This window comes from Atractosteus spatula, chromosome 20, assembly GCF_055471065.1.
Source record: "Atractosteus spatula isolate fAtrSpa1 chromosome 20, fAtrSpa1.hap1, whole genome shotgun sequence".
Lineage (NCBI taxonomy): Eukaryota > Metazoa > Chordata > Actinopteri > Semionotiformes > Lepisosteidae > Atractosteus > Atractosteus spatula.
In genome coordinates this window covers 12,443,867-12,456,669 of record NC_142725.1, presented here as the reverse complement: position 1 = coordinate 12,456,669, position 12,803 = coordinate 12,443,867, and the positions used below count along the sequence as shown (strand labels likewise).

General features: G+C 41.1%; 1 protein-coding gene across 2 annotated transcripts in view; it reads left to right on the top strand.

Annotated features, from left to right (window-relative positions):
- LOC148817542 (uncharacterized) overlaps positions 1-12,803 on the top strand; it is a 130,234-nt gene that overhangs the window by 81,333 nt on the left and 36,098 nt on the right. For both annotated transcript variants that reach the window (XM_088938429.1, XM_088938430.1), the window contains one exon: positions 9,877-9,999. In XM_088938429.1, coding sequence (XP_088794555.1) covers positions 9,877-9,999 — 123 coding nt within the window. The remainder of the gene's footprint in view (positions 1-9,876; positions 10,000-12,803) is intronic.

Sequence of the window (12,803 nt, the reverse complement as noted above, 5' to 3'; positions counted from 1 at the left end):
AAATAATGCATTTAAATGAGCACACTGGACTTTTGTTTCTTGAGATGCGTAGAAGGCTAGATGGTTCATTGCTGTGCAACTGTGCTTGGTACCGATGTGAAAGAGCTGGAAAACAAAACTGTTTCTTTTTTCTGGCATAAGCAATAAAACCGCCACATTCGAGCGTCTTGTTTTCATCCTGTGAAGCGAGAAAAAAAAATTAAAAGTACAATAATCCCATAGCTTGCATGCCTTTGTGAGTGAGGTATTCTGGTGCACAGTTTTGTGGCTTTGGCTGAACATCCACTATCATTTGTGGTCTTTAATGTGCCAAGCTACAAGAGGCTGTGCATAGAACTGTTTTCTCTGGGATAGAAGGGAGCGTGCAATGTGTTCTAATGGTTACATTCAGAAATAAAAACTGCGATAGAGCATTAGTGCCCAGGCGTTGCATTGTGTCCAATGCATGTGATAAATTAAACAGCAAGACCAGACCAGATTGCTGATGAATTCAAGTGTAAGACTTATGGAATATGGAGCTATCTTCTTTTACCTATATCACTCTTCATGGCCTTTTCTAATACTTGATGTAGTCCCATCAATGACATCAGAATGCAGATATATACAGTGTTTTCTACACACAGCAAAGTCTTGTTGCCTTCCTGGGAATAGCGTCAGGCAGCCCAGGAGCTACAGTAGGTGGATTTGATGGTCTGAAGAATTATTGATTCGATTAAGGAATGAGTGATTTGTGCTGTCAGCTCACACGTGCAGCAGATATTTTCTATCCAAAGTATTCTTCTGGGTGTGCTAATTTATACATATTGGAGTTACTTGAAATACGCCGCTTTCTTGATGTGTGCCACTCTTCACAGCTGCCTAGCACGTTCCTTGTATACTTGGCACGGGCTCCCCAAGGTTCTCAGCGTTGTGGTCCAGCTGATAGCGGAGTTCTGTCTGTGGTGGTGCCAGCTCACCAGCCAGGAATGTGCAGGAGCTAGATTGATGAGGCACAAGATGGTTTTAAACCTCAAGCATGCTATTGTCCCACTGGGAATAAGGGAACAAGCAAATTAGAGACTTGTTTTTCCAAGTATCAGCTCTGAATCATAGAGCAGTCAGTGTTTCACAGCTTCCCTGTGTTTTACAGTAATAATACAGAATGCCGTCTCTGGGAAATGATTCAGTGTTTCTAAAGACATTTAGCTAGAAGTTTTATTATATACAGGCAGTTTTTTTTATCTAGTATGAATTGTATGTACAGTAAATGATAGCAGTGAGCCAGTTTAATTACAAGTGTTTAATTAGAGGTTAGTTTCTTCTGTTTGTGTTGAATTGGGCCACTTCTCCAACTACAGTCCACCTTTCTAATTAATTTAGGATTAAGCAGTCCCCTTTCCGGTGAATTTAACAGTGGTCACAGAAGCAGTGCAATATGATACCAGCATGCACCCTTAGAATGTATAACTAAAGAGTGTTGGAGTTGTGCATGTTGCAGAAAGATAGAAATTCAGTTCCAGCAGTTTCTCAGCTACTTTCACTAGTGCTAATTAAAAATACATTTAAGATGTATAAGTGAAAATGCAATCTTAATCTTATACTTTCCAATGTGTACCCCAATATTTTTTGATATGGTATAGGTTCATGTTGAAAACAGGTCAGGACTGAAGAAGGCGGCAAGAAAGTTGGAGACACCAACTTTTTTAGACTGGGTGTTCAATTGTGTGCACATGAACAAGAAAATACATGTTGTGCTGCAATTTCTTCCTCATCGCTGTTAACCGAATGATGTTTAGCACTCCCTGTTCTTGTACATTGACTGGGCTTTACTTTTGTTCTTTTTTTAATAATCGATTGCAGCATTTTTGAGCTGTACTCAACGTTCCGTGACTGCATAGATCTTTGCTATCTACCTTTAATTGCCATTGTAAGTCTTATGCAAATATATACTGTAGCGCACAACAAGGGATTGTGCCTATTTGTGTATGTAACCCTGTTCTAAACACATCATTTTCCTCTTCATTATTGCTTTTGTTTTGCACTACTCGCTTTGTCCCCAAATGCATGAATCAAAATCGCCGCCGCTATTGAGATTGTAGACTCCCGGCTCCTTTTCATGACCGTTCTGAGGTTTAATCGATGTATTTTTATGCATCTATGTGAAACGAATAAAAGTTGTTTAGTCCTTGGCTGTGGGAACACAAACAGTTCACCTTCCTGCTCTCTTTACAGTGTACAGTGCTGCGCACTGATTGAAACCTCGCCCCCTGGCACTCAGGTCAACAACAATTAAGATTCCATGCAGACCGCATTTCCTTAAACACAGGCAGGTGGTTCTCATTACTGCTCGTGCCTGTGTTTTTGGGGGGTGGGGGAGGGAGGACGCAGGGTTTCACAGGGCAACAATAGCCCAGATAACCCCAAAAGATGCCTCGTCCCTAACCAAGGATAAAATTTGGTCCTTTGCCTTAACTATCCTGTGTCATGAAACAGTGATGCCTCATCACCTGGGATATTTTAATAGCAAACTCCCCACTCTCCACTCAGCCTTTGCTCCTAAATGTTTGATAGGGTACAGTTTCTCTATATCAAAGTACATCACTACTGTGCTAGGTTACAATGGCTGTTTTCTTAAAGGCCACAGCAGTGCTGGGTGGGTGAAGAAGAGTTAAGTACCAGTATTTCTTTAAGAGATGGTATATTGGTTGCTCCTTCTTGAACAATACTACACATGTACCAGTACAGAGTACAGTTAGACAGGCTGTGTTCCAAATGAGAGAGGCAACCTCAGGATGGTTTTTGTAAACTTTTAGTGTCTGATTAGTGCTGTTCCCAAGAATTTTATTTTTTGCAAGATGTGCACAGAGCCATCACATTTACGAGTATGTTGTGGATTCTGGTGTTATCAGCTGCATTTTGGCACTTTTGTTTGCTCTTGTTAATTCTGGACAGAGCGAGGAAGCAGCTGAAATATGCTCATGCTTTTCAGCTATGTAACGTCTGCCCTTCCTACGGCTTCTCCATCACCGGCTTCCGTGACAATCTGACTTCAGGAATGCGTTTGTTTAATGTCAAAGCAGTTCTGGATTTGATCTTGCCTTTGGCTACATTGAATGAAAATACATATTTTCTATATACAAATGCTTCAGATAGAAAGGGAAAAAAAAATATTTTACTTACTGTTCTGCTCTATTGTTCCGCACAAGTGACTGACATGTTAACCTGTTAGCTGCATCCTTGGTCACTTAAGATTTGTTTATTTGTATCATATTTGTAATTTACATATGTTTGCCAATAACAATACTTTTCAATTCTTTGTCAATCAGTAACATTGTCAATGAAGTTCCAGTACTTCCCTATTCTATTTCTTCATCAACCGAAATCCATATATAATATAGTACAATCATGTGAGCTAAAGCTACAAATCCTGGTATGTATCAGACATTTAAATCTGAATACTGAATACTTAACAGACATTTAAATCTGAATACTTAATTATGCATATTTAACATACTACAAAGTATTTTTCAGAGTGAAGACAGCTCTGTAAAATGAAACCGATTAGAAATGTGTATACCGTTCAAGCTGCTGAATCTCGGTGATCACTATGTGTTGTCTCAAAGGCATTTCATGATGCTATCAATATCAAAGCTGCCTCCCTGACCTCTGAGAGGAAGAAATTTCCTTCTGTTGGCCAGTCGTGACTGACATTGAATTCAAATTGGACATGGCTCACTCATATCCTGCACTTGGTACAGTTTGAGGAATGGGAGGGATCTTTTTACGGTGAGTGGTTTTTCTGCAGATACAAGAGAACGTACCTGGGGCACATTAATGAGATCTCTGTTAACAAGACAGTCTTTTCAGGCCAGGCCCCATAACTGTTCTCTTCCTCAGAACAGAGCTTCTCAGAAACTCATGCTGGCCCAGCTGTCCTTGAGCATGGTAATTGTGGGTCCACAGGTTTGCAGAAGCGCTTATTCATAGCCAAACATCTGAAACAAGGCAGCCTTACCTCACATTCCTCCCTCAACCCAGTTCTCGATGAGAACATGAACAGACTGATCCAAGGAATGAAAATAGCTGCCATCTGCCTGACAGGTGGGGGACCTCAGAGCTGGGTTTAGTGCACCACACTCTTCACAGGCGATTGACCTCCCACACTTGGCTTCATAAACAATACAGCACAACACATAAAAACTTTGTTAAACATTGTATTAAGAGTAAAGTTACAAGGGCCTGAATTGTTTGCTCTGTCTCTGTGCAACTCTACAACACTTACAGTGATAGGTATTGCAGGCAGGCATTCCTGAGACTCTGCTGTGTGATGGGTTAATTGCTTTTGACAGCCAGGTTAACACGTAACAATAGATAATGAAAGCAGGACCCCCAGTCCGCTGCCCTGCACACCAAACCTCGTTTTATCCAGCTGTGGTGGCTGTCAGCACCCAGCTTCTGGAATGAGAGCCCTTGGGCAGGGCAGGAGCCAAAACCCATTAAGGCTGTGCCAAGTAGAGGGAAACACTGGTGTACAAAGATAGCAGTCACCCCAGCGTGCTTCACTACCGTTCATAAAGGATCACGCCATCTGTCCTTGTCTCAGATACACTGCTGTGTACTGAGGAGTCGGAAACCTAGACGTGGGGCAGAGGACAGAGTTGTTTCCTAACACACAGTGCTCAAAGATCCACTATAGACCCAGACCCAGGAGTATATTTCAATATACAGTAATATGAATCACAGTTAAGTCATAAATCTTAATCAAATATTAGAGCATTAAAACACAGAGAGAGATCCCTGTCCAGGTAACATTGCTGAATTTATAGTAAAGTCAGCAGTACTTGCTGTGAAAGAAGTCTTGTGGCAAAATGAGATGTTCTGCCTGTGCCTGAAACTGGAACCTTTATCAAACAGCTTTTGCCCCCAGGACCAGTTCTGATTAGGAATTCTGCTTCCTGTGTCCTGTTTTAAACATGCAAAGGGAAATGCAGAAGGGTGCATTATATTATGTTTTCAACAGATGTTAAACTACACATTTTCACCTACACACCATTCCTGTTAGCAACGATATGTGTGTACGGTTTGATTTCTGCACAGACCAAGCAAGATTTCCATTGCAATAACAGTTCTGATCAGTTTAAGCTTTTAGAAGATGTAAGCTTTTATTGTAAGACAAAACCAGGCATTCAGTTAATGCATAAGACATTATTTTGTATAACACTACACTTACACATGTTCAAATAAATGTAAAATATATATAGCTATATGAATACTGTACATCGGACTCTGCTTAATCAACACAATTTGAACAGGAGTCTGCAGTGCACAATATCCGAAATGGATCAAACTGTTGCACAATGCAGTTTGAGTCTTACTTGCTTCCAGGGGGCAAAAGAGACATCAATCTGGGGGAATTAGGGGATTTGGATTAGGTCAGTTTTTCTAAAGTGATCACAGTGCCACATGTGTTTTCCAGGCTGCTATTTGCACTCCTCGAATGAAAGCACATTTCAAAATTTAAAAACTTTTTTTAATGGCACATTACTGTGTGGTAAACAGAAATCCCAAAACAACTATTAAAAACCATTGAATTGAAATGTCCACAATTACTACAATCACTGCTACCGCTTAATAATAGTTGGACTCCATTAAGTCTTATTATCTGATTTAATGTTCAAATTAAGAAAATGGTTGAAGGGCAGTCAGTCCAGCAATAATAATGAGATCATGAGTAGCAATTTGTAAGAGCAAGGTTCGTGCTATAAAGGGTCAAGCAGCTGAAACATAGACAAAATTAAATGTCTCCAAAAATACCCTAATAAGTAAGAAATGTCAGAATTTTTTTTTTGCCTCAATCTAGTACACAGCTAATAAACTTTTAATTTAACTGATCACTGAACTCAGTCTATTCATCGGTATCTTCTTTTCTCGGACCAGTCAATCTAGAAAAGCATCTGCACAAGATTTGTATTATAAATGATTTGATTTACTGTAAATGTCTCTTTACCCTGGGGGCAAAAATCTGGTTCAGATGTCTCATTTCTTAGCTTATTTACAGTTAAGTTCACCTTTATACTTATATTGTTACAACTCTGTACCCTGATCACATCAGCTATCAGCAGCCAAGCAAGGATTATAGCAGATCTACATTTTGAAAATAAGATCCTTAGAAAGAATATCCTTCACCACTGAGCTTGAACAAAAACTTATTTCACCATAATCCCTCATAAAACAACTTAATGTGCCTGTGAGATATTCCATACTGGCTTAGTAGGGTAAAGACCAGGAACATGAGCCATGATGAGGATGGTGAGTAATATTTACAGACCTTTCAGTGAGACCATTAATTGTATGGGCTCACAGATTGGTCAAGAACCATCCTTTATAGTGTACCTTTGGGAATTGTCACTCGCATTATCACAGGTCTCCCAGCATGTACTAAGGTCAGCACAAAGCGATGTCCTTTTGAAATCTTATCTTCAGTAATTGATGGCTAACAGCTATAAGACCATAATCATTATGCCCTTGGCTAATGACCAGATAACTGATAGGTATCTCACTAGTAGCACTGTTACAGTATAGGCGCACATAGTTGAATTCTTCTGGGGCTCAGCAATATGGAAACCGATCTTTAATCCTCTATTTGTGAACAGCTTCTTCCTTTGTTCAGCAGTCGGACCATTTGAAATGGATTCTGTTGTCAGCTGTTGTTGCACTCTCGCCAGTCGATGTGCAGATGGTGACGCACATTCTGTCTGGGTAGCACTCCTCTCCTGCATTCTCCAACACACAGGTGTCCCACTCTTTTCTGTCTAAGACTGCACTGAAGAGCAACAAAGGTTTTAAAACCTGTATGAAATTTGCATGCCATGAAAAACTTGTGCATTCTAGAGTACATCTGGAGCCATAGACTATGAAAAAGTAAACAGGAGATTCTTGTGTCCTCATAAAAGATTAATGCCTCTTACTACAGTGAGAGAGGAGCTGCATATTTAATTCAAAGCTGCTTTCATGAGTGACTTCAGTGGGTGATTGTAGCCCAGGTGTAAAAAGTATGAATAGGTTCTCTGCGTAAATACTGTAAATGCCTCATTTTTACTCACAGCACCATATTTTTCATTTTTTCAGTTTTCTGCTCTTCGTACATTTATTGACCTTTCATAAGGATTCCATCCTCTTCTTTGTTTTCTCTTTGTACTGGTTCCAAAGACGTCTCTGTAGAGCTGCTAATGCCAGTATGAGGATTAAAACCATTAAGATGTTGGACTCCAGTAACAAGTTTTACTTCTTTTCAGTTAGGAAAACATTTTATTTTTAAAAACAACAAAATATAAATTAAGAGTTCATAGCATGGATCCTTTTACTCTATCTCTCTGTGTTACACATGAAAGCCTGTTTCATATTTGAAACCTAAAAAACTCTTCAGACCCTAAAGAATGCCCCATAAACATTTGAAATCCAAGTCCTACCCCAGCACTGTAAAAATTAGAACCACTGCACATACTGTAGCTTATCTCACTGTAATAAAGAATCCCAAGGAACAATTAGTACAAAGTGTTTTACTGTTTTAATTTTAAAAAGTACAATCAGATCTCTAAAATAGGAATCTTTCAAATGAATCTTTGCAGTTCTGCAGTTGTGAAATATCTCCATTAGGAATATCTACAGTGAAAGCTCTACACTTTAAAGTATCCATTTAAGTCAAACTGTGGAGCAGTAATTATTTTGTTGCTGTCTCAGCCACTAGCCCAGCAGCTTAGAAGATGACAGAGCCTAGCAGCAGACTTTATCTCCCATCTTTACCAGCCTGGGCTCAATCTCATATACTGTACCTCTGCTCTCAGGCCACTTGCTTTCAGAATGTGCAGAATGCCGAGGCTTTGAGTAGGTCAATGACAGACAGGTCCCTGAGCAGAGGCCGAGGTGACTTAGTTCAAAGCTACGCTAGGAAGAAAGAAATGCCTCACATTCTTTCTGCATGATAACACTGTTTCCCAGTGAGACCTCTTGTCAGTTTATGATTCACTTAAGACAGTTCTGACCTAATAAACTGGGGGATGGTTGGATGGCGGTGGTTCATCGCGGTTTCAATTTGCACGCGTGGAAGACTTACAATAACTCAAGCAACACCGAATTCCTTCAGTCCTGGGGTTAGGCGACATGGGATTGGCAGCACAGGAAGGTGACGACTTATGTACTCAGGCTTTGAGGTGAGAACTGCAAAAGTGGCTGGGTGTATTCTGTCAGACACCCTTTGACAGATGCGGCAAAAGAGCTATTTAGCAGGTTATCTTTACAAATACTGTAAATAGGATGCCTTAGCTCAAGAATTCCGACTGTTGCGAGGGAAAGTGTGCTCAGCCCAGAGTAAATGACCTAGATAAGCAGTTTGCCTGGATCGGAAGGGTTGGTCCTTTACTCAATATGTGACATGAGTAATGTGGGATTTTAATTGTGTGCACATCCCATGACAGGTCTGTCTGAGCGTGCTTCACAACCTGCAGACGAACAAAGAGTGACAAGGGTGCTTCTGGGCTGCAATGCAAATCTGCACTTAGCTGTTGCTCGATTCATTTTTTTTTACTTGTACCAAAAGACATCATCATCATCAAAATAATTATAACCTCCTATTACCAAAGTTGTTGCAGTTTGGTGTTGCTTTCACTGTAATTCACTGTAGTGCTAAGTCATAAGGAAGGAAATATTGTTTTTTTCACCTTTCGTTTTGTCAGGATTTGGAATTTATGAGCATCAGCTGTTATGGGTTTAATATTATGATGCTGTGCATTCCCTAACTAAACCAAAAGTTTCCTTAGAGTGTGTGAGGAAAAACCAACAGCACCGAGACTTATTTACATTGGACAACACACAATGGGGATATTGAGAGGGCTTTATGCTGACTGTGCACCTCGGCAGCAGTAATACGGTTCAGACTCAATTCCCTTCTCCACGGGGGCCTGGAATCGTCCTGGGAGATGCTGCACTTGTCTTTCCACCACCGAGCACATTTGTATCTCCTTACGGCCGTGCAGCTGATGTGTCAGTGTTTTAACGGCAGCTCTGTGTGTTGAGAGGGAGCAGGTCCTGTATGAGGTTATGAAAAGGAAATAGCTGATTAGCTCACCCCTGACCTTGTGATGCAGAGTCGATTCCAAGTGAATGTGATTCAGCAAATGCCTTTATAAGACATGCAAATTTAATAGATACCATTTTTCTTCCCATTTTGGAAAGGAAAGATCTCAAAACAGCCTCCGTCAGACTGTGTCCAGTAGGCAACTTCTGTTATGACCCATGGCCCAGTGATTTATCCTGTTTATTTTGACTGGTCTCTCCATCTTTTCTGTTGACTTTTCATATTTTTGATGTTGTGCTGTTGCTCCCATAATAGAAACAGCCTGTTTGTTTACTTATATACAAATCCACAGGGGAACAGATGCTTATAAATACTGATTCTGCATCAGCGATCTGGCATCCATCCATCCTACAAAAGCATTACAAGTCCTCATTTAAATGCCTCTTATGAGAGGCGGTAGGGGCCAATTTTACCGTCTCGATCTGTGTGCGAATGAGACAACCACCTTCACTGGAACTTTTCGATTTCTGCTCCCTGCGCCTCACAGTTCAGACGATTGCTGCACCTCAGGCCTCTACCAGGTGAAAAATGGTTTCTTGTAGTAAAAAACATAAGAACAGTTACAAACGAGAGGAGGCCATTTGGCCCAACTAGTCTGGTAGTTAGTAACTAATTAGTCCAGGAAACATATTCAGGCCTTTCGTGGAAGAAATTAGGGTATCAGCTTCAACAACATTGCTGGGTAGCCTGTTGTAAAACAGTATCAGTAGCAGTTTGACTAATTTCGTGTGCTTCCTGTGCCCCTCCCCTGTGTCGTTCTGCAGACGTTGACGAGTGCCAGGTTCACAATGGAGGCTGCCAGCACCGGTGTGTGAACACGCGGGGCTCCTACTACTGCGAGTGCAACCCGGGCTCGCGCTTGCACACAGACGGCCGGACTTGCATCGGTGAGAGACCGCGCCCGACGGTCACGGGCACTGGCCCCCGGGGTGACCAGCCTCCGAGCGGGCCGGCCTGTCGCACTGCCCAGTCAGCCTGTTCAGATTCGTTTGGGATTTTCAGGACAGGCAGGGGGCAGAGCAGAGGGTGTTGAAGTCACTTTTTGAGAGCTGAATAATATATACTGTGACAGGCCTACCTCCGAGCACGTGGCCAGACCACAACGGAAAACTGAGACGCTGTGTGAGGAGGATTTATTTAACCCAGAATTCTTCAGATTATCTGACACAATCACCTCTTTTACACAACCCAGTACCAACTCTACCCATGAATGGGTTGATATGCTGTACAAAACTCAGTCTGAACTGAAACCCATGTGAAAAATTTGACTCTCAGTTTTTCACCGATTAGTTTATTAATCAATGGATTCACAACCTGTTAACCTATTGACTTGTAACAGACGGCCGAATGGCCTCTAGTGGCAGGTCAGCTGAAACTGCTAGGCTTGTTAGAACTGGCCCTGTTAGAACATACCAGAAAAAATCAGCTCCACACTAAGAAGGTCTATTTCTGTAGGTGCTTGAATTATAGTTCAGCCTCATTTACAAGTGAGGACTCTCTTTTTAAGTGGCATATGTATGTGCTCTACCTGTGAATTAGAATGTAAAATTGGGCATAGACGCTCAGTAAGGTTAGAGCAGAAAGGGGCATAAGTATTTCCTCTGATAGCTCGGGGAATTTCACTTAGAGCAGATCACAGCAAACCTCCCAAGGCATATGTGAGTTCCCGAGCTCTTCTGTTCCTGTTAGTGCCTGTTGAAAGGCAGTGCAGGTCAATTGCAAATCTAGGGCCAGCTCAGTGCTGAGGCCAGTCTTCAGAGATAAATCTGGCTAATGTCTCTGTGCTTGCCAGTGGGTGTGGACGGCATGCTCCCTGCTGTTCTGGAGAAGGCTAATGTCATTACCATCCTCATTGTGAATTTCTGCCATATTTATAGAGGTTTTGCTGGGCCAGTTTAGTTTATTTTTTATTTAGTTAGAGCTGGCCTCAGGGACATATTGAGCCATTTCTATAACAGAAACAGAAGTTATTTAAACTGAAGAGGTAGGTGCAGTGCAGTAGGAAGGGGGTGCAAAGACTTCTAAATGTCAGATTGCATTTGGAGGTTTTTTTTACAATTTATGATATGCTTCTAAATAGCATTTTCCACATACAGGTAGGTACTCCATGTCATTACCCACCCCGACTCTTCTGCAATTTGGTATTGAAAGATGAGTTCATCTGAATACATGATTCAAGTCTTTGGAAACATTGTCAGTTACATAATTAAGTTGTTTTACCCTCACCTTCCAAAATATTAGGAACTTTTTACAAATAGCATACTGAGCTTCTGTAAGCATGAACACCAGCATGAACACATGAAGTCCATTTCCCATTCATTCTGGTGTAATGAGAGTAGTGGAGTGTGAGATTAAATTGCACATTCCACTGGTTGCAGTGGTTTTCAGTGGTATTGGGATCCAGTTTTTCGGGTATTCATGCTCCTCAAACCAACCACGAATTGTCTGCCACCGAGAGAACTATTTTTCTGTAGTATTTTGGCCGGTGAGTTTAAAATATTTATCTCAGGCACAAATTGAAAGAGCCAAGGTCATTTACATCTTTTCTCAAAGTTTGATGACAACAGGATCGGCACCACTCCTCTCAGGTAGAATCTTCTGCCCCCAGGCATGCCTGGCACTTTCTGTCCCCTGAGTCCCACAGTGTGATCTGACAGAATCTCACTGATAGGAATGCTGGCTCTTGGAGGTGACAGGAAGTTCATATCTTTGGACCCATGAAGCATTTCTGTTTGTTGGAAAAAGAAAAGAGATTTCAGTTCACAGCCTTGAAATATGGATTTAATAATGTGTTTCTAATCGCGGAATGCTGATAGCATGTTTTTCTACTGTCTGCTCCGAGCCAAATATTCAACCCCTGACAAAGTCACCCTAAAGTCTGAAATTGAGATTTTCTAAATTTTATGCTTGACTTTTGAGATTTACAGTTAATATAAAAGTTCAAATATGCTTAAACAGTAGCCTTCATTAAAGAATGAACATACAGATATAACTAAATCCTAGGCTGTTACATGAGAAGAAATTATTCAGTATCAACAGCATCCATAGTCAAAATTTGGTCTGACCAACTTTTTCATAACCTCTCAAGTATTTCTGATATTTCGATTTTCTGTCAGCCATTTGTAGTTAATAAGAAGAAAACACGGGCATGTTTTCTGAAAGAAGCAATATGAAAACAAGGCAGGGTGGAATGGCTGCAAAAAATCCCACTGAATTAGGGAGATGTAATCCGTGAAATGTGCATTCTAATAGCTGATTTTCAACTAAAAAAAAGGCATCAGACAGTGTGACATGAGGAGTCTCCAGTGCCTCTACAGTAAGAACATACTGTAGGCAGTGTGCCATTGAGGTTGGCCTCTGTGGTGACCCAGCACGCTGCTCTCAGCTTAGACAAGAAACCATGTTGTGTTTCCTGCAATTAGACCAGTGTGAATGGAATGAAGTACCATTCTCTTTTCAAACAGCAATAAGAGCAAAACACAGCCATAGTCATAGGGGTTGGGGTACCTCTGATCACCATACTCTGACTCAGAATAATATTCAGATATACCCATGGTTTGATCCCATACAGTGAATTAAATTCAACAGCTGTTTTCAGTGTGCGCTTTTTTAAATTAAGAACTGACACTTCGCCCTCACAGAATGGGATGCTTCTGCCCCTTTGTTGAAAACTGTGTTCGAGTTCAACTGG